This window comes from Megalops cyprinoides, chromosome 12 (genome assembly GCF_013368585.1).
Source record: "Megalops cyprinoides isolate fMegCyp1 chromosome 12, fMegCyp1.pri, whole genome shotgun sequence".
Classification (NCBI taxonomy): domain Eukaryota; kingdom Metazoa; phylum Chordata; class Actinopteri; order Elopiformes; family Megalopidae; genus Megalops; species Megalops cyprinoides.
This window is the reverse complement of record NC_050594.1, coordinates 30,568,353-30,590,926: the sequence shown is the minus strand read 5'-3', so window position 1 is coordinate 30,590,926 and position 22,574 is coordinate 30,568,353. Positions and strand designations below refer to the sequence as shown.

Genomic DNA, 22,574 nt, shown 5'->3' with positions numbered 1-22,574 from the left:
ACACGTACATTTATAGGCAGGTGTAGGAAAGAGAAGACTACTGCTTTGTGGAGACTTGTCCTCTCTTGTATGCTGCCTTCCCTAACTATTTACTATGGAGGCAATGAAGATTGAACATTTATTAGTAAAACAAATATTTGGTCTGCAATTTAATATACGACAGCAGTCTTTGTATAGTTTAAGATACTTTGATTTTTTTTTTTTTTTTTTTTACTATTGTGTAGACTCATTTCAACAAACTGTTACAATCAGTGTGTTTGCTCAATACATTGGACACATACATGAAATGAAACTGTAAGATCTACAGTTCTGGCACTGTTGTTTCTTGTCTGCCACTCTGTGGCCATAAATTAAATTGCAGTCCTTGTTCAAATCTAAAGAATGCAGCACAATTTAAATTAAAACTAGATGGTTTAACAACAACATATTATAGACACAATTCTGATATTTGCAGTTTTTTTGCAGATTACATGACTGTTGAAGCCCCCCTAGAAAATCAAAGAGGAAGTAAGAACTGTCTGGCTCACTTGGTGTCATGCCTTTTTTTTTAAAACCTTGCTAATGTGCTTCATACTGTTCAGTGTATATTAACATAATACCAGAACTCTGAAACATTTCACTTGTAACATCTGCATTTCTTCATTGCTTAATTCCAAACGAAGCAAAAACCTACTAGATCACTGTAGTCTATTGCATGTCAGATTCCTTTTAAGTGCACTTATGCAGCATAAATAATTCAACAGTATGGTAGGAATTTGGTGAAAAAGTGACATACTTGTTAAAGAAACAGCTGACTTCACTAGCAACACATGCCCAATTGCCCTGTTTTCCCATTTGGAGGATACATTCCACAGTAATCAAAGGTTCTGTTTCAAAACATCAACATTCCAAGCAATATTTATGAAACTAGGTTGAGATATCTTTAAAAAATAACTTACCTTTCCAATCAAGTCATGGTCTCTCTCCAAATATGTATTTCTTAAAAGAACAGCCTGTCACCAAAATGAATGACGACAACACAACTGGGTTTCAAACCTTATGCTCGAGAGGCTATGAAACTCAATAGTTCCCTACAGCTCCAGCAGTTCCCGTTACCCTCCCTCTGCTTTTACAACTTCAATTTCCACCGCTTAGTATTACCAAAATGGGGTTTGTTTTTCTGTTGCAATTTCCTGGCATGAGGATGAAACATGATTCTTAAGAATAGTTGATACATACCACATCTGTAAAAACAGATGAAAGTGTTGACTGTAATCTCAGAATTCCTCCTCTTAAAATGTAGTGCTAGTTGTAACATGCAATGGCATGCAGTTAATTATAATACCATCGTAGGCAAGTGGGAACACAGCTAGATAATTAGATAAAACATCCACAGGGCACAATAGTAAATTCAAGTGTTAATGGAATTTGACTACGACTCCTGATAAATTCTAACAATAGCTCTTGAAAAAATATGAATACATCACTCTCCCTAGGAAAACAGAGGTAAATAGTAAGTATATACTGTATACTCAAAAGAAAACTTGAAAAAATGTTTTCTTACCCGTTATAATTGGTAGAGTAACTGTGCTTGGAGATAGGGTAGGCCCAGCTGCTTGTAGTGAATCAGAACTCAAAAGAGGATGCAACTACAGTTTGTGAAAATAAACATTGTATTTCCTGTTCTGTGTTAACCTGATTTGCATGGTCCTATCCTGACGTTACTCAGATGATATGCGCTGCAGGTGGACTTGTTTGGCTTGGATTTCTTTTAAAGTCATTTAGCTCTTCTTGCCTGTGTAGGGAGTTATGTGACTGCCTGCTTCCCAGAGGTCTGTAGGCTACTTGAGTAAAATTTACAGGTTTAACACTATGGCCATATTATTGTTTTTTCATGACTTGATTTCTGATGAGAAGTTTTGTCTTGAAAGTGTGATATTTTTAATTCATTTGCAAAAGTGCATTGGATTATCTGGCAGCAGGGTTTGACTTTTTTGTGACGCCAGCTGGATGTACTAGCCAATACACATGCCTTTACTGTGTACTGTTGCAGAAACGTTTGTTGTCTAAGGGTTGCATGGTGATTTTTTGGGGGGTATAATAAATATCCTACAACCACACACCACACGTGTAGTTGTATTTTGCGCATTTTTATGTTCATGTATTTAAAAAAAAAATGATCCCAACGGGATGGCGCGGGGGGGAGAGCCTATTTCCATTTATATGAGATATTTCGTGCAAAGGACATCTCGTCAGTTCTGTTTTTTTTTTTTTTTTGCATCCGTTACGTTGTAGTATGGGTAGCAGATGAACCTGGACAAGAACTGTTAACAAGGACGAGTTTGATTTTTTTTCTCTCTCACACACAATGCGAACACAAACTGTCGCTGACACTTCGATTTTTATGCATAAGAATGTCCAAACAGCCAATCAGATCATACCTGTTGAGGGCGCTAATCGCAGCCAGAGCAAATGTCTGTCGGAGACAGGTCTGTTAAGGACACGTGTTGTGACACAGGTGTTTCCAACTTGCTCTCAGTTCGTGCAGAAACTTCCACGACTTGTCGGATGGAAATATTAAAATAATCACTGTCACAACTGTCAATTGAACATTTTATAACTTAAAGAAAAAATGGACGATCACCAGTTCTTAGAAAGTTTCAAGAACAAGCGTATACAAATAACCCTCAAGAATGCGGTTTACGTTGGCACTGTTCAACACATCAACCTCCAAAAAACACTGCTTTTGGAGGACGGTGAGCCAATTTATTCAGTCATTTTGGCATTAGTCAGCCAGTTAGCAAGACTGTTACGGTTTCGGTGTCTAGTGTGAATTCCAAAAGGTGAGATAAGAATAACTATGTCTTTGAGCAAACCATACCTTGTTTTCTGATTATTTAACTAAGTTAGCTAGCATAATTAACTGCCTATTTATCTTACGATCTGCCTCACCATCTACTGTTCTTTTGAAAGGTATTTGCAGATGTAGTTATCTTGAATTGCCAAGTAACGCTTGTTTGTTGTTTCTTCTTCAGTTATTGATGTCAAAAATGGAAGGAAATTACAGGGAAGGAAACTGTTCTTTGGTTATGAAATCCTGAATGGTAAGGTGCCTTGCTATTTGGCATCATTACACAGCAAAACTATGTAGCGAGCTAGCTGCAAGAAACTGGAATAGGGTAAATAGAATTAAAACAAACTAAGGTCCATAGTTATGCAAAAATAATAAACATATTTGAGTCTTAAATATGAAGTGTATTATGTAACAGTTACACAAGACTAGTTTAGCTACACAGCTGGTTTCAAATCGTTTGCCATGTTTCTCTAACGCGCCCTTCCGAATGAAATAGGGGCGACTCTGTCGTGGCCGTCTAAGATTCTGCGGCTGTTCAAATGATGGCAAAATTTAGACTGCATGTTATTACGTTGTTTATATTTTTGGCCCTACCTAGGTGTCCTAAAACATTGTCATGTTTGTTGAACACAAGATGTGTGGTAAGAATCAGTGTCATATTAAAGTGGGTAGTGTGCCCTAGTGCATTCATGTTACATATCTTACATATGTGTGTCTAAAAAATGAGAAGCTATGTAAAAAACTAAACAGAAAAGGTAGCTTGTTGTAATTGTTTGTTCTACCAGGTCCACAGCTTAGTAAAATGCTTAGTAAAATGTAATTTGTACTCATTTCATATGTTTCTGTTTCAGTGGAATCCCCAAATGCCACAAAAAGTGAGCAAGGGTATGTACTGTATAAGTCATAAACCCATGGCAATTCTGATAGAAACCCACTGATAGTCCTTGTCAGGGACTATCAGTGGCAAGGACTATCAGACTGTCAGTTTACCTTTGGAATCACAAACCATAATATGCAATAAATAGGATGTTACATAGGTAAGAGGTGTGCCCTGACAACCTATAACTTGACATCCCAATAGGTTGAATATAAGCCCTGTGAATTTTTAAAACTACCAAGAGCTTTCTGAAATAAGAAGGATTTTCTTTTGAATTTGCTGGTTGTCTGCCTACTTCTAGAACATACAGCTGACAAATTTACTAACCTGGAGCACAATTTTGAGGAAGAGTGACAGTGTCAAAAAATAAATAAATAAATAAAAGCAAATGCATAACTCGATAAATCCATATAGTTGGGGCTGTTGCTGTACACAGTAGAAGAGTATGTACATAACAGAAGTAAGTAAACTGAAAGAGAATTAAAAAATACCATCTGAATACTACATAGTTAAACAGCTTATTGCTACTATTTCACCAGTGTAGCTTCATTGTGTAGCTGTAGTAGAGTATGATGATAAAATTCTTTAGTTTTTTTGTGAACCTTGTCTGAAGCAGGTCACTACTGCTGTTTTGTTGTTTTTAATAACGCAAAATAATTGCGTGACCTGTTGTAAATGCTCATTTTTGTTGCAGAAGCAATGCGGACTGTGACCATAGCACTGAAGGTCAGTTGACCATGGCGGAGTTTCAGCCCTACAGGAAGAGCATAAAGCTGGGTAAGCCTGCTGTAGATTCTAGAGCAGTTGCTGTAACATGCTCGAACGTTCTCAGCACAATAGAACTTCAGCATTATTAGGAAGAGGCCGCCCCCTCACTGCACTATCCCTGTAAATATTCTGTCTGAAGCCAGTCAAGTAACACTTAAATCTGCTTAAAATCAAACAATTTGTCATTGAGTCAGAAAAAACTACCTTTTGAAAGTGACACTGCCTTTAGTGAAACCATTCACCACACCATAGTGACACTTTAGAAAGTTGAGTAGTTCTGTTTCTAAGAAATATATATAATTTTTTCCCCCCAGATGATGACAGCGATGACAGCGAGTACATAGACTTTGTGGTCATCGACGAGTTTCATGAGAAGTTTGGTCCTGCTGTGAGTTGCCTGTACATTTCAGCCACGTGGGTGTCAGTGATTGACCGTGTACCAGAGTGGATCAGACCGGTCAAGTTCACTCCCTCTCATGTGCGCTATTAAGCTGTCCTGGGAAAAAGGAAGCCATAAAGCTTCCAGTGTGTAGAACAGAATCAAATAGGAAGTAATACCAAATAAACAAAGGGCGCACCCACAATCTGGTTCCCAGGACTGTGCACAACTCCTGAATTCACTCAGACTTGGAGACATGAAGTCACCCACCTTGGGCCTGAGGGTTTTGCTCCCTCCCATAAACTTCACAGAATGCTTCTGGGTTCCAACATCGCTGGCTTTTCTTCTCACATGAATAGAAGTGGGGTCTTTGTACCCAGGCTGCACCTCTCTGTAGGGGTTATGCGGTGTCCCCTGTCTTCTCAGGTGATGCAGATCCGCAAGCAGCAGGTGGTTGGAATAGGGGCCGATGGAGTTGGAGTCTTCCAGCATGAAAGGCTGTGCTGGCTGCAGGTGAATATGACTGGCTGTCCACACTAAGTGGGCAATTCATAGGCAGTGGTGCTCTCCACACATACCCCCTCCACCTACAATTTCACCTTGTGACTTTCTCCATGCTGCTCGGTCATCCAGCTTTCTGTTGTGTTGCTTGGATGTTTCTTCTCTGCTAGGGTATTATGCTCTTATGCTATGGTACCTACTAAGTCCATGTGCTTAGGCACCTACCTATGGATTCACCTCCAAGTCACTTAAGCTCCATGATTCTGGTATGGACACAGTGAGGCAGTGACATATACTGTAATTTAATTGTTGCATTTGAGCTTAGCTTTGGGAGCCATCCTATACTATAAGGCTAGTTGTATTTTGTGTTGACTTTCCCCTTTGTGCTACCTTTGCCCTTTAGAAATTGTTTTGTCACTCTGAAACTTCTTGGAGCTTGAAAAATTAGTAACGTGGTTTTTGAAAATGTGGAGTCACGTAAAGTATCTCTTGACTAGGACTTAAATTCTTATAAAAAATATAAATTGCAGAGTGGCGTGGCATAGTGTACATGTGAATAAGGTACTCCACCTGAATTGTCTCAATGTAAAGTATGTCAGCAATGCTGTATAAGGATGTCTGCTAAACACGTAAATAATGATAGTAAAAGAAAGCTCATGGCATGTGTTGCTGTACAGATTGCCACTAAGGCCAGGGTGTACTTGTTTGACATCCTGTTGCTGGGAGCCAAGGCCTTTAAGAATGGGTTGTCAATGATTCTGGAAAGTAACCAAGTATTAAAGGTGAGTAATACAAGCTGGAATTCTTTATCACATTTTGTTTCTCTCAGCTGTAAGTACAGGGAAGTATGGGGGAAATTGACTGGTATCTTTTATTTTGCTTTCTCTTGCAGGTTGCCCATGATTGTCGTGGCCTAGCCGGATGTTTGTGGACTCAGTACGGGGTGAAGCTCGCTAACGTCTTTGATACTCAGGTACCAATAGGGAGGGATGGGGGAACCCTGCTGTTGCAAACTAGCTGAATTCAGGCTCCCTGAGCAGGCTCTGTGCCTGTGTCCACCCCTCCCCGCCCCAGGTAGCAGACGTCATGCACTTTTACGTGGAGACGGGAGGCTTTCTCCCAGATCGAGTCAGCACCCTGCATGAGGTGGTGGGCCTCCACCTGAAGATGGCCCCCTCGTGCCTGGCCTCTCTGAAGGTCAAGGACCAGCTCACCGAGGTAGGGATGCAATGGGGCTGTCATATGTGTGTGTGTATGTTTGTGTTTTTGGGTGTCTGCATGTGTGAATATTTGCATTTTGTGTGTGTACATATCTGTATTTTTGCATTATTGTGTATTCACATGCATGTGCGTGTGTGTACATGTGTGAATGTTTATATTTTTGTGTGTACGTGTGTGTGTGTGTATGTGTGCGTGTGTACGCATGTGTGTGTGTGTGTGTGTGTGTGTGTGTATGTATTTGTGTGTGTGTGTGTGTGTGTGTGTTTGCGTGTGTGTGCACGCGTGTGTGTGTACATGTGTGTATTGATGTTTGCATTACCACATGTTGGTGTGACCGTGCCCGCAGGAGGACAGTAAGGTGTGGTACGTGCGTCCCTGCCCGGCCTCCCTGCTGAAGGTGATGGCCCTGTCAGTGATCTACCTGCAGCCCCTGCGGCTGGTGCTGCTGGACACTCTCATGTCTGACTACACCGGTCGGGTGGACTCCTACCTGGGCCAGAGCCAGGAGGAGCCTGTCCGCATGCAACCCATCGGCACGGTGAGACATGCCTCTGCACTCTGCACACCTGCAACCTGAAAGAAAGACATTCACATATCATTTAAATATCTCAAATTCAAACTGCCATGTTTTCCTCAAACCAAATGAGCCATGGGTAACTCAGCATGATGGCGGTTGTTGTAAAGGGGATGAATCCCCGTTTGAGGGGTTGTCATGCTCGGAGGAACATGATGACCCCTGACTTCCACTGCATTTCTGGAAGCATGGCTTGCACCTGTGTGCATAAATCCATCACAGCGACAGACAAGGTTGAAAATTTTCCATCATTTCAGAATTTAGCCCATTATTGCTTTCCTTTGTTGTCATTGTTTCACATATGTCCAATGAATAAAGTATCAGTAGAAAGTCAGCATGGTACAGACTTATTTTAACCTTGGCAATTCCTCCCAATTTACATGCTGCGCTGTGATTATTTCAGTGAGGCTATGGTGGTAACTTTTGTTGAATTTGAGTTCTGCAAGCAATAGCACGCACTGCTACTCTGAACCCTCTGTGCAGAGCAGCGGTCTGGAGCTTCCCTCCGAGCTGCGGGAGCTGGAGAGGATGAGGCGGGAGCGGCGGCAGTGGGCCAGGGAGACGTACCCCGTGACCGAGGATGGGCTGCTGGTGCGCTTCAGCCCCAGGCCTGCGCCACCTGCCGAGGGGCCGAGCGAGGACGGCGCCCCCCAGACCCCACCAGATCACCCGGGAACGCCGATCGGGCTGCCCGAGCCCGGAGAGGGCCACGGCGATGGCAACATCAGCCACTCGGAAAGTGGTAGCGATCGCCTAACAGGAAGCCCGGGGGTGACCCAGACCCCCGAGCAGACGGCCTCACGAGCGGACCCCGCGGCTGTGGCGGCAGAATGCAGACCGGTGCAGATTCTGGAGCTGGATGTGGAGAAGGTGACTGGGAGGGGGCGAGGGCTGCAGACAGAGGGCACGCCCGCTCTTGCCGCCCGCCCCTCTGCAGGAAGAGGCCTGTGTCTCCAGATACCGTCGCATATCTCCAGAGAGCTTCCTGGAGCTGGCAAGCCCCAGCCAGTGGGGAGGATGGCAGAGGCACCTCCAGGCCCAGCCCCGCCTTTCCCAGAGGTCCCAGTGGTCTGGAGCAGGGGGGCAGGGGCAGCCCTTGAAGCGGGGGCAACACCCACAGGAACCTTGCCCAAAAATATCATCTCCTTCGGGAGGGGCCTGTTGCTCCAGAGACCCCCAGTGTTTCCTTGACCTGTCAGTGATATACTGCCAGATTTACTGTGATCATTTAAAAATACAGATTTTTTGATGATTCGTTTCTTGTGTTCAGCCCACTACAAATAGAGGAAAGCGGCATCTGTTTTGTGAAGTGTGTGTTCAGATTGTCCACCAGGTGGCAGTAGAGCATAAATATTTAACCTGCCATTATTTTGTTGTGGTTCATGGACCAATGCCAAGTAATTAGCAAAAGAGTGTATTTGGGATTTTCACATTCTTTTATTCAAGTTTGTTAAAGAGGTTACTTGAAAATTATTGTTTGTGTAAAGGCAACTACATGCAGCAAATCACATAATGAGGTAGTTACAGCAGCTAGAAAAATTAATTTGCCATGAATGCACATCTGCTTATATTGGTCCCTTTTTACCTTGTTAATGCAGGTTTCATTCCATTTATTCACAATGCTTTTGAGTATCCCTTCCAAACATTTATAAATTACAATAATTTTCACATCTCATTTCATGTTTTCAGTCCCTCTTTTCTATTCCATATGATATGTGTGGATAATTGTGCTTTTGGGACCTGTGTAAAGTGCTGTAATTTAACTTGGTAATGAGATCCTCAGCATATATTACTGGTAAGCTCTCAGTCCAGCAGTACTAAAACCCAGGAATAAGAAAACACACAGGACCTCCATTCTGATCAAAGCACGCCAGACCCCTCTTAAAACAGTTCTAAATTCACTGTATGCATTTCAGGAAATATAAGAGGGTGATGTCGTCAAGCTGAGATGGACTTGCAGCAATTAAGTGGTTAAGAGCCTAAGTTAGAGATTTTTATACCAGCCGAGCTTATGACTATTTAATAAAAATGTTAGCACCATGATGTTGTTCTCACAGATCTGCTACCGCTGATGTTATCACAGAAGGCTTTTCAAAGTACCCGACAAACCCATTACAGACTCTTTGAGTCAGAATATGTATGACTAATTTACTTGGAGCTTGTTGGTTGCTAGGTGAGGTAATTGAAGTTGAAAGAACAAGACTGATGGATTTTCAGCGCTAATTTAAAGATAACATGTCCGCCTCTGGAAAGGGGAGGCTGTCATGTTGACAAATGACTGGAAAACTATTACACATGGGCTTTACGACGTCGGTGTCGCCTTCGACGCGACTGCTAATGATGCCAGTCTGCAGGACCTGGTTATCTCGCATCTTCCAGGTTACGATGGTCCCGCAGCTCAACGCTCACCACGCTCAACACAGAGGAAGCAGGTCTTGGTGTTATCAATTTCCTCTATCGTTTTCCTGAATTAAGTTAACACAACAGAGTACCAGAAGCACAGACCGGGCACTGTTGGACGTACCACTCAGGCTTTTTGGGATCGGAGCGAACGGAAAAACACATGGTTAGGTCTAGGGGAGAAATGGGTAGCGCATTCATCATGTCTTATCACCATGGTTATCTTCATATAGAGGTTTGGGCCCCTGCCAAGGGCATTAATTGAAAGCATGAAACAGATAAAGTGGGGTTTTAATGAACTGAGAGGGAGCTTTGCACAAAGCAGGCTTGCTCATAGCAGCTGGCACCTCCTCACTTCCCATAAGTGGACCAGCGAGGAGTTACGAGGCCTCATTTCTCATTTGTGATGCCAGCTTTTTTGATAAGCTTCTCCCCACCCCATAAACATATCATATCCTCACAAGATGGTCTCAATAACATGAATCTGCCCACCCCGTAAACATCATAAGACATCCTTGCATGATTGAACTGTTGTAGCAGAAACACAGGAGTCGGGTCTGATAATGGAAACTCTCGGGCAACGCAAGCACAGTGGATAGAGACAGGAGGGACAGACATAAAAAGGGATGTTCTCCAGGGCCCAGTGAGCCAGCTCTCTCAGCAGAGCGAGACCCGGTATACACTGCACATCGTGGTCCACTGCGTGTCACACTCCCAGTTTCCTCGCACCCGCGAGTCGCAGATGTGTCACCACCAACCCCGCTAGCCGTGAAGGACTGCTTTTGCTAGTCAGTATTTTTCCACACACACGAACAGAGGAATGGGGCGACCAGGGAGACATGAATCAATGCTGTTGTCTTTTTCTGTCTTATCTGCTGCCACGTCCAATCCCCTGTATCAACGCTACACAGAGGAGGAAGAGGCTGCAGGAGCATGGTGGCTCAGCGGGACCCCTGTTGACTGATTCTGAGTGGCTCTCTTCTTGAAGACCTTGCATTTCCTGTCAGTCACAATAATGCATAATGAGTTCCACTTCCTGTTTCTCAGGCTGGCGAGGAAGGAACTGAAGGCTGGTCACACGGTAGTCAGGGCTTCCTACCTCCTCCAGCCCTATAAACTCACGTCGTGTGTGTCCTTCTGTGGGAAGGTAGCTGACCCTTTTATACTGCTGCAGGAAGCGCTCCAGATACCTACTTTTTTTTAAATTTAAAGGTTATTTTTAAAGTGTGTCGGAAAGGTAGCGCTATGTCATAAACAGATTCTAAAACTGTGGGCTGTGTTTACTTTTTGATGATGTCTGTGTTGTTTCCTGGACGGAGGACATCAGTGTTATTTTAGCTTGATGACTGTGATTCTCCTCAGAGTCGATTCAGAGGCCTACGTGCCTGACCGTCAAAAAGCAGATCAGGACGACCACCAAAGAAACAAGGGCACGTCATTAAAAGGAGATGCCCAATCCCGGATATCCCAAGACTGGGGACACACACAAATGATAATTCTCACCGAGCAAACACTTCTTTTCAGCTTTTCACTGTTGATGTCAGTTTAAAAGTGCTCCCTCATGGCAGTAAGACTGTAACGGGCTATGAAACAGCAAAACGTCTGGGGTGTTGGCTTCAACAAAAAAAGACTGGGGTATTGGTTTCAACAAACGTACACCCAAATTTCTCGGTGTCTGTCAGAATATGCATGGTGCGCTGGTAGCGGAATTCATCAAACCGCAGTGGATTCTCCACACGAGTGCGGCTGCATTATTAATCAGCCGAGCTTGTTTACCCTTTGTGATCAAACCCAAAACAAATGCTATTATATGGTCCCAGTTTATTTACTTTCTACGACAATACCAGGAGCCTCACACCCTTGGCAGCGGTGAGGGGGGTGGGGGGCGGGGGGGATGGATACGGTTACCAGCAACAATGGAGTGTGCAGGGTGGCATTTAAAATGGGTCACCGTTCCTAAGCAACCAGGAGCATACTTGATGCGTGTTAGGTTACAGATTGGTTCATAATTAATGGAACATTATGAATTATTAATTAAAGAGAAGGGATGATTTACATGTCCCCCCCCCTCCCTCCCCTCCCTTATTAGTAGTGTCAATTGCCATCCAGTTCACTGGTTTTCCCTCTTCAGCATATTTATGCCAAGACCATCATCAATATTCACACTTGAGCTGGCCTGGGCATGTGTTTCACCTTCTCCCGGGCTACTGAGTTGTTAGACTGATTGAGCGCGAGGAGGAGTGGGCGAAAAAAAAAGCCAGCGCTGGCTCTGCTGATTGTATCGCGCGGGCCTGTGCGCTCTTCAGCCGACTAAAGCCCCGGCCGCGCACCATTTCCCCAATAATCAGGGGAGCTCGCTGATGGCGGAGGACAGGTAATCTCCACACGCTGTCCACCGCGTCTTCAAGAGCACTTGCCCCTCTTATCTCGCAGCCCGCGAACGGCAAAGCACCTGATGATGCCGTCCCCCCCTCGTGTTTGGGACACACAAAGAGTCAATCAGGGATGATTGCGCCGCCGGGTCTTTGATGAGGCCGCGGGGTGTTTGGCTCCCTCCTCCGCGCCCGGTAATCCGGCAGCCTCGGCGGGCTGTTTACAACCCCGCTGCTGGGTGTTTGACAGGAAATCGTGTCGCGCGGGAGGGGACGACAGGAGGAGAGCGCACATCCACCCGCGTCTTTGTTGTCCACTCTCTTGTGGTTTAGCAAGGCAGATTAAACGTCGACATCACCGGCTGTACAATTCATTATTCGCCTCCCTTCATGCTGCAATAACATCGTCAGTTTGATTGTTGGTTCTCTGCGTGCAGTGAGGACGCGTTACAGTTCCTCCTCCGACCACTAGGGGTCAACAGTCATCATGCCTTTTTTCCTTCTCCCTGTATGTTTAGGGTGAATAGGTGTGTAAGTGCCAGGTACCATTTAGAGGAAGAAAGTGTGTGAAATAGACAGGGATGCGAAGATTTACCTGCAAACGTTTCCATAGTAATGCAATATCTATGTAAATCAACAGCCATGTAAAAACATAAACACAGGTTTATGCATAAACGTGGTCACACACATACACATGCATACATACATACCACATGTACACATTGCTGTGTGAGTCATATTTTTCTCATTCTTATACTCTGAAGCATAAGAAAACAAAAACTTTTTATCTGTGCATATATTAGGCTTTCACTATTGTTTTTGTATTGCAACACATCTGTTGAGTTGTGATTTCTGCTGTGACCTTTGTACGGTTCTGTACCAGTTCTGTTGTCAGTTTCATGGTTGTCTTCCTTCTGTTCCATTAGAGTTTTGTCTTGTATTGCTTTGTTTCTTAAACAGATTTCTTGTTCTTCCAGTCCTGGTTTGGCAATAACAGTATAATAACAATATAATAATTTTTTTTTCCTCTTTATGCTGTAAAAGTTAGCAATCATCTTTTCCATATAAGAAGATGCATAAAGTTACATGGCAGTTTGGCTGAATGGCTCATCGGCAAAATTGGCTTTGTTCCACTGTAGTAGGTGTGGGTTTGTTGCTGTTCCTCATCCTTCAGCTCTCAGGCACCCTGTTACTTGCTAGGCAACAATGAGCTGCTTTTTGGACATCAGTGAAGCTATCCTCTAATTGCCTCTTACTTTACTGCAGTGCACTGTGGGACTTGTAGTGTGAAAAATAGCCATGTTAGTCTATCTGATGATTTTATCCATCTCATTCCTGTTTGAGTGACTCATATGTTTGTGCTGTATATGTCTCTACTATCAGGTAGTTCTACTGAGCAGGCCCAACCATTTCTAGCCCTGTAAAATATGAAGACATATAACTACACGGCCATTTTTAGCACTTTAATGCATATAAGGAAAAATGTATTCTGCTATGTAGAAAAAAAAAACAGATTTAATGAATCTGGGTTTTATCGTGGAATTTGATAAATCACTGGTGATTCTGTCTACAAAATGCCATAAACATGTAAATACCAGTTACAGAAGTGAAACACGGGTCCTCAACTTGAGATGTTAAATTTATATGCACAGTTATGTAGCAAACTAGCTAGTAACAAAATGCAAATGGGGGGTACTGTTCTGCAAATTCTGCATAAAATGATCTAAATATAGATGTTTAAGACTACAGGGATGAATGGATACAATGCATTACAATACAATAAAATGGTATTTCATTTAGATCAGATTGTGATTCCATTGTTAATATGAATTGTTCTTTTCTCAGTTTAAGCACTTTAATAAAAAAAATAAAATGAAAATGATATATATTCTTACTGTAATTTATTAAAAAGAAATTTTGGGCACTTTTATAATGAAAACAGAAAATGTGATGTAAAACTCAGAAAATGGAAATTAAGAAACTAGAAAAACAGAAAACTGAAAATATTAAAACCTTCATTTGGCCCTACATATAAAAACATACAACTTAACAACCATATCTAGTCCTGTAATGTACCTCATGCCGTTTCTTCAGAGTTTGTAAAAAGGGCATATGCTGTAGATGGATATACATTATAGTCACTACTATAACAACATATAATAGACATATAACTACACAAAAGAGAACAAATCCTGGATTTACACTTTTGTGGAAAAGGGATAGCAGCTTCCATATTTTGATTTGATTTTTTTTTTCTGCTTTCCACAACACAACAGCCAACACTTGTTGCAACACCAGACAACCCTGTGGCAATTCTTGCATCAATGTGTGGGGTGTTATCCTTTGAAAAGATAATGCAGGGAATGCTTCCAAGCATTTCTAAGAAAAATTGCTAAACTGAGGAGCTTCTTCCAGTTACCGCTATTGATGAAGCAATCTCTGTAAGCTCAAGGAGGATTTTTACAGCAGGCTACATACATACACAAAATTAAAGACATACATGTATACACCTTACATTTACCTCTGTATTAGTAATGACAAGTGAAATTGTATTTTTTCAATTGAAGTCATGTTATCAAAAGGCATTTGACTAAGAACCGCATGAGAGGCACATATTGAAAATGAAATCTGCAGGAATTACAGGAGCTATCACTGAGTGGGTTCGAAGTTGGTTGTCTAGTAGAAAGCAGACTGTAACTGTGGGAGGAATTGTATCAGAGCAGGGTCCTGTACGAAGTGGAGTCCCGCAGGGATCGGTGTTGGGGCCTTTGTTATTCCTTATATACATAAATGATCTTGATGCAGAGGTTAGTAGTAAAATAGTAAAAATTGCAGATGATACAAAACTAGGGGGTCTAGCCAACAGTATAGAATCATACTAACGTAATACAAGAAGACCTAAACAGCATCCAAAAGTGGGCTGATACCTGGCAGACGGCATTCAGTTTAACTAAATGTAAAGTCTTGCATGTGGGAAATAAGAACCTTAGACAAGACTACTTCATGGAGGAGGGGGGGGGGACGACTAGAATGTGTTCAATTTGAAAAAGACTTGGGAGTAATATTTGACCCAAGCTCAAAAGTATTGTAAATCTTTGTAAATCTAAGGAGTTTATATTAATTAATAATCTAAGGAGTTTATATTGAAATTATACAATGCTTTAGTCAGACCTCACTTGGAATACTGTGTGCAGTTCTGGGCACTGCACTATAAGATATTGAAGTTCTTGAAAAAATTGCAAAGAGGGGCAACTAAATTAGTTCCTAGCATGAAATATAACAGCTATGAGGAAAGCCATAAGTTACTTACCCTATTTAGACTTAGCAAGATGAGGCTTAGGGGTGATTTAATAGAGGTTTTTCAATTTGGTTAACTACAATACATTTTTTAGGGTGAGTTCAGTCTGTAGAACAAGGGGACATAAAACGAAACTAGTTAAGAGTAAGTTCCGCACTGATACAAGGAAGTATTATTTTACACAAAGAGTTATCAATACATGGAATTGGTTGCCAGGTCATGTAGTTGAGGCAGAGACCCTTGCTGTGTTCAAGTCCAGACTTGATGCAGTTTTGGATGATGAAATGGTGAACTTAGTTGTGCCGAATGGCCTGTTCTCATCGTTATGTTCTTATATTCTTATAGCAACTCACATAATACAGTGAACAAGAGCTTTTATTTGGGCTGAAATGAACCAGAAAGGAGCTTTACAAGAACATCAACAAATTCACTGACCATGAGAAGTTAACAGTCAAAGGAGAGTCAAAGGAATTACCTGCATGAAGGGGAATCTACCCCATCTCTGTCAGCCATCTCAATGGCTAAATGGACATTGGAGTTCATAGCCATAGTAATAGTAATCGGGTATTTGGTAAGTATTCTACTTTTATAATGAAAATATATGAACGCAGTTTACAGTACCTTGGTGAATATCACAACACTCTTAATGTCATGATTTTCCCCCAAAATCCCATGCTAGTTGGATTTGGTTTCAATATTAGACTGACTCTTAACATCACTGGGAAAATGATTTCATGTCATCTTTGGAATACAATGTTATAACTTTTTATGTGTAGCTCTATAGTAGTTTTAAAATAGGTCACGTAACCAATGATACTATACTTGTAGAAACTCAGTAGGAAATGTGAAAGGATATCATCTGCCATAAATCTGCCAAAAATGTTTGCTTGTTTGCCTGCTCAATTCAAAGCAGTCAAGAGTTCACTTTTTTCAACAAGATCAATATCAGTCAATGTTCACTTTTGACTCTGAGGTTTTTAAAGGATTCTCAGGTAGGATCAGCTGCCTTCAGCCACGTTTTGCGATGAATATACATTAGTGCTGTATGTTTACTTGATCCTCTATCTTGATAGATTGACCAAAATTAATGTAAATATGAAAAATAGTATAGCCATTGGTATGCTCATTGTAGTCAAACATACTATCTGATTATTGAAAATAATGGGCTTAGGCTGTAAATTGCCATGTAATACTGTAAAAAATTGTGTAGTTCTCTTTATTATTTGTAATACATGAATATGAATGGTTCAAATATTGTTCATTGTTTTGTCATGTAGTGTACTCATTGGATTCTTATGGAAATACTCAATATCACATATTATACCCAGCATCGGGGATATTAAGAGGGTTACACTTATTAGATATGGATTAGATAAGGAGTAAGCATTATAATTTTTTTTTTTTTGGGGGGGGGGGGGGGTGTGTATTGACATTGAAAGGTGAGATTGCAGGTCCAGCGACAATGCACAGCTCACGGGGCTGGGGTTTTGGGTTACAGTGTGAGGCTTCATGCTTGGGTGAGGGTTACAAGGCTGGGGCTATAGAGATCCTCTCAACAGATAGCACTATAGAGAGAGTTAAAAGGTTAAAAGGATAGGTTTAAATTTGGGGATGAGATTACAGCCATAGGAGCGGACTGTGGGGGTTTGTTTAGGTGGAGCTTGCGGGGATTAAAGGACTGGTTACAGGAAGCTCCTCTTCAAAGGAATCAGCTCCCATTTTGTCAGGTTTAATATTCTATGAACCACGTGTGCTGCTGCAGTTCATATATACATAGCTCCCTGCCCTATTTCCCTCCAGCAGCATTTTGGGGATACCGAGGGTTGGGGGCTGGGGAAAAACAGGGGGACTGTATAATGACCCTGATATCCCGCATCTTCCATCTGCTTTCATAACCTATTAATTACAGCCCTGCTATTGCAAGGACCCCGTCCAGCCTCCTTGATCTCTCCAGGGTAATGAGATTAGCTACCACAGTACAGCGCTTGTCATATTCAGTGGGGAATTAATATTTAACATGAGAACAAGCCTTACCGGCCAGGATAGGCCCCCAGCTCAGGTAGTGCAAAAATGAACACAAAACACGGCCATCAATATTTCAGCGTGCCCCAGTAAAGGTATGCTGGTCGGCAACATGGGAGCCAGTGGTCAGGTGGAGGAGGGATGGCTGCCCCCGATGAATGGGCAGAAGGCTCTCAGTGAAATGAGAGGCTTGTCATCCCTTGATTATTGACCGCTAATTTAGGTTAATAGTTTAAGCCACTCAAGAGTGGGGGGAGTTAAAATGTGCCCATTGCATTGATATGATGGCAGAACCAGAACAGGTTTCAACATCGTCTGGTCATTTAGCAGGAATCAAAAATCCAATCCGCAGTTGCACTGCAGGGCCACTGGCGGCTGGGAACTGCTGAACAGTAATAAGATAAAAGGAAAATGCTTTTATAGTAATGGGGACAAGTTAGCACCAGGTCAAAACTGAAAGATGGTGTCTTTAATGTTGATGGGGGTGGTGCTGCTTCAGATGTAACTGTGAAAGAGACAGAAATGGGATTTACTTCGGTTGTAGTCAATGGACAAGCTTTGCCGCGCAGCTCTTCCGCATGAAAAAGGACTGGGAAAAAAGGAAATCATTCAATCAAGCTCATAAACGCTTTACAATAGTAGCCATCTAAAGGAAGAGGCAAACTCGGAGGCATAATAGGTGGAAATGAGTGTGAGTGATTTTCTCCCCATCTCCTCCAGCTCACACACAGAATAAATGCGTGGTGAGGTAACTGTGCGCTCTCCTCATTTTACACTGAACAACGCCTCCCGGGCTACATAGCAGGGTCACCAGGATTCCAGGGAAACATAAATAACAAGGAAGGAGAGAGGAGTCACTGTTTAGTGTGACGCAAAAACAAAAACAGACATGGGAAGTACACATCATGCGTAGTTAATGGCTGTGTGCAGGTTCTCTCGTGACTTCCTCTCCAAAGATGTGGCCAGGAACATCTGTTTGACTGGCCTGTTTGTTTTCTTCATCCCTATTTAAAGTATTTCATGTCATCATTACCCAAAACTTTGCTAAAACACGCAGGTATGCTAGACACAGCTTTTTTCTGCATATGGATATTCTGAAATATCAATGCTCTTCAAGCACAGGTGATTTGCCTGTGGATATTTCAGACCTGCTATGCTGTAGCACTTTCTCCAGGCAAAAACATTGCAGAGAGCAGCGATTCACCTGCTGAGCTCATTCACGGCAGGCACTTGCTCTGTTTTCCCTGTGTCTGAGCCAAAGAACTGATCCCAGGTCAGGGGGTGAGCAGTTTAATGAGGCGAGTGCTGCCGATGCGGAGGAGGATGTACCTGAATAAACAGCCCCCTGCCCCCCAGGCTGCTGGGGACGGGTCTCTCTGCTCAGGTCCACACAGGGGAGGGACAGCAGGGGACCTGCTGGCAGGACATGGTGTAATTTGGGTGGGGAGTGGAAGGAGGGGAGCATAAAGCTCGTCCTGGGGGGATGTGTGCTGTCCTGGTCGGGAAGTGTCCCATAACAGAGCCTGGAGAAGAGCACGGAATCCATCCATCCCAAGAGAGGGGGGTGATGGAGTAAAAGAGAGAGGGAAGGGAACAAGAAGGATGGGAAGGACAAAATGGAAAGAGAGAGAGGGAGGTGGGGAGAAGAAAGGTGAGAAATGCAGGCGTACTGCTGCCAAACTTCACACCACAGATGCACCTCCCCTCCCTGAAAGTAGCCCTGACAGGAGGGTGGTACTTTGGCTCTGTATATCACAAGGCCAGCAATCAAGACACAAGACTGAAAGGATATACTACTGGCTGGCTGACATTCCTGGGATCTAATCAGATATTATATCAGCAGAGACCTCCAGTCCTTGAGGGATGGTTCTAGATGGATGTGTATCTTTAAGACGTAAGATCATGTAAACTAGTATAATCATTTGCACAAAACCAATATACCAATGACCCGCTATCCACTAATCTAGTCCAGTTGACTATTTGTACTGTAATTAAAGTACAAATGCATTCAATTAAATAATGTAGATCAGTGTACCCATACAGAAAACGTAATCTTCATTATATTCAAAAGTGTAAATACCTACTTATTGTGACCTGTGTTATTATTCAAGGAGTAGTGCAGTAAGTAGTTTTCTCCACCCATTCATTACACACTTCATTTAAATTCATTTCATCATTCAGTTCATTTCACACTGCATTTAAAATCACATTTAAAATCTCATAGGATTTCTCTTTTCATTGATTTCATTGAATTCATTGATTACTTATATGTCTTTCATTCATTTTCTTTTGAGGGGGCAGTATGCAATTTTCAACTGAGGCTACACACTGTCAGCAAACCTGAGGACAATGTATTTTACTAATCTTCAAAACATATCTTTCTGGGATAGCATGAATTGAATTAGTTAAGTGTTCCATTTCTGAATTTGTATTTTCTGGCAGTGTAGCTAGCTGAAATTCTTAAATTTCAAACACCTTTCATGTTGTTTAAGAGGAAACAGCTTTTGCTTGCACTTACCAGCAACAACCTGCAGCGGTCCAGAGCAATGCAACCATCACATGCCATCTTGAGTCATGAGGTGGGCCATTTTATAATGCTGTGCATCAGTTTCCCTCTTCCTTTCTCATATCTAATCTACCTGCTCTTTGCATTTCCTTGTGGCACCAAATCGGCCGCCTGTCCTTAGCCTGTCCAGTCATATTCCTGTTGCTATTGTGGCATTTTCTCCTTGATGGAAATCAGCTTGAAAGATGGGGCCATAGGACAAATGTTACGTATGTATGTATGTATGAACTTGAGGTCCTCCAGCTTGAAGACATTCACATAGAAGGATCCTTTGCATTCCTGTGTTTTTGCTCTTAAAATTTATTTCGGTCACTGCAAGGATTTATTGTTCAACCAGTCTTGGAAAATTCATACCTGGAGGAATGTTAGGAATGAAGAACTTGCTGTGCTGGTCAACATGTAATTTGTATCATTCCTTAAAAACATGCATTGGTTGACATTGATTAAGACATTGAATCACAAGTGATTTGACAACATGTACGCATAAGGACTGCAATCACAATGTCCACATTCAGGTTAGAATGAAAAATGAAAACCAGAAAAAAAATTGCTTCTCCTTGCCTAGATATGATTTCTGATGCGGCTCTTCAAAGTGGCTCAACAGAAAGATTTCCTCTTGTGCAGACCAGATCAAGGCTAAGTGCTGTTTTTATCCTCAGATGCACAGGCTCTCTCACAGATTTCAGGTAGACCCTCTTTAGAAGAGAGATTACAGAACGTGGTATCCTATCTGTGGCTAACACCTGTAGATGCGCTTTGTGCAGAAAAATGGGACCTGCCAGAAACAGTCCCCTTCAGCCACATCTATGCATTGATTCAGCCTGCTGGCCCGTCTGTTGCTCAGGGCCCCTGCGGGACCGCTTAGCTGTCCGGTCTTTGCTGCGATATCTGGACCGGCATGAAACACTGACACATTTGCATCAGTATTTGAAGCGGTGGCTTAACCCAGACTGCACCGCACGCGCTGGTCCAAGCTGACAGAGGGAGGCGAAACCCATGGCAAAGCTGGCACAGATTTCCCTGGTCAGAGCCCTTATGTCACACCATGCAGATGCAGCCAACTTTAGTGTAATTCCAGAGGATTTATGAAACATGCAGGCATCAGATTTTGCAACAGACGGTGCTGGGCTATTTCAAATGGTTTCCTTTTCCAAATGGAAGAGCTCTGGAAAACATCCCATTGTCAAAGCAGAAATGATTTATGGAGGTGACATTCATTGGGGGAGTCCACCATTATCTGTTTCCATGATAAGATGTGGGTGTCTGGTTTTGATACTACCCTTATTTAAGAACCTCATAAGCTGACAATTCGGATCTCCCCCATAACTATGGTTGAAAAATTTACGCAATCAGCACATTCCTTTGTGATTTTTAATGTGTGGTCTTGGTTTTAGAGAGGTCTGTCTAGCTTTGCCTGTTGGGAGTTTCAAAGGATAATCATAGCATGTCAGCTGTTTGAACAGAATTAAAGCTGCATATATGGCTATACTTGTTTCTTTATAGAACAATGTTACTGAATGAGTGCTTAAAACTGAGCTAGTGTGGTTTTCCTGTCACCAAAACCAAATCATACCATTTGAGATGATAGTTTCTGTTAAAGACTGGTTTATTTGATTTTATTAATTTTTATGACAAATTTAAAGATGGCAGGAAAAAATAAATCCAGTGTTTTAGTCAATTTAGTCCTGTCCTCGGGTCTTATACAACTGTCATTATTGTTGTTGCTATATGTGAACAACAACAACAATAATAATATAATCAGATCTCCTACACATTAGTTCACCAGAATGGATTTTTGTGCAAATAAAGTGAGCATTTTTTGATTCAAAATTATGCAATCCAATGTAGCAAAATTAGCTTTTGTAAAATTGTGTTATACTATTACGAAAATGTATACAATGTTGATTTTAATGGTAATATATTTGCAATGCCAAAACCTGGCCTCCATATTTTGTCACAAAGTTGATGCAAGACACAGTTTATTCTAGCCAATTCATGCCTTTTATAGTAGGTTGTTTATTTTCACTTTATATGGTGATACCAGACTTCCATAATGCAAGTGAATTCAAGGCAAATCCATGGACTGGTCCATGAGTACTGATGTCAACTACCAAAAAAAACTAGTGATGTGACAAATATCAAACCAAATATAGCAGGCAGAATGGTGCATGGTGACAGCAGGGGGGTGTGGAATACATCACCATCTTTAATGGAATGCATCCTTTCTTAACCCGTCAAAAATCACCTGCTGGTGTGAAAGCCCTGTTCGCCATGGCCAACCTCAATAATGAGAGGAAATGCAAAATCATGTCCATCAACATGCATGCACTTTGAATATGACCCCCACTTCCAAAGTCGGCATTGTGCTGGCTTGTTCTCGCTGCTGTGACAAATGTCCCCTTTGTCATGTTACAGGGACTTGTGGCTTTGAGAGAGTGAGTGATGGAGATTTTCTGCATGTATTCATGCACTGAACAATGGGGCTCCAGACCCAAGGGAGGAGCCAGCACTGGGTGACAATGACACTTCCTGTGCCTGAGCCGTGTCATTCTTTGCCTGCAGAACTGAATGTTACATTACTGCTGCTTTCACTAATGGTCCATATTATTGTGACTCTGCATTATTGTGATTCGAATCCTGTGCAGTGTGCTGAAAATTGTGTTTGATTTTACTATTACCCCCCCCCCCCCCCCCAACACATGCACACCCACACACACACACACATGTGCGCGCACACACACACACCTCACCGAATGCGGACAG

At 42.3% G+C, this 22,574-nt stretch overlaps 1 protein-coding gene across 1 annotated transcript in view; it reads left to right on the top strand.

Moving 5' to 3' along the window:
- Nucleotides 1-2,611: 2,611 nt before the first annotated feature.
- The window catches only part of exd1 (exonuclease 3'-5' domain containing 1), a 48,850-nt gene continuing 28,887 nt past the window's right edge, over nucleotides 2,612-22,574 (top strand). Inside the window, exons 1-13 of the mRNA XM_036541493.1 lie at nucleotides 2,612-2,735; nucleotides 3,015-3,083; nucleotides 3,685-3,718; nucleotides 4,405-4,487; nucleotides 4,793-4,866; nucleotides 5,284-5,370; nucleotides 6,036-6,140; nucleotides 6,251-6,331; nucleotides 6,433-6,576; nucleotides 6,926-7,117; nucleotides 7,637-8,221; nucleotides 10,542-10,700; nucleotides 11,860-11,927. Coding sequence (XP_036397386.1) covers nucleotides 2,612-2,735; nucleotides 3,015-3,083; nucleotides 3,685-3,718; nucleotides 4,405-4,487; nucleotides 4,793-4,866; nucleotides 5,284-5,370; nucleotides 6,036-6,140; nucleotides 6,251-6,331; nucleotides 6,433-6,576; nucleotides 6,926-7,117; nucleotides 7,637-8,221; nucleotides 10,542-10,700; nucleotides 11,860-11,927 — 1,805 coding nt within the window. The remainder of the gene's footprint in view (nucleotides 2,736-3,014; nucleotides 3,084-3,684; nucleotides 3,719-4,404; nucleotides 4,488-4,792; nucleotides 4,867-5,283; nucleotides 5,371-6,035; nucleotides 6,141-6,250; nucleotides 6,332-6,432; nucleotides 6,577-6,925; nucleotides 7,118-7,636; nucleotides 8,222-10,541; nucleotides 10,701-11,859; nucleotides 11,928-22,574) is intronic.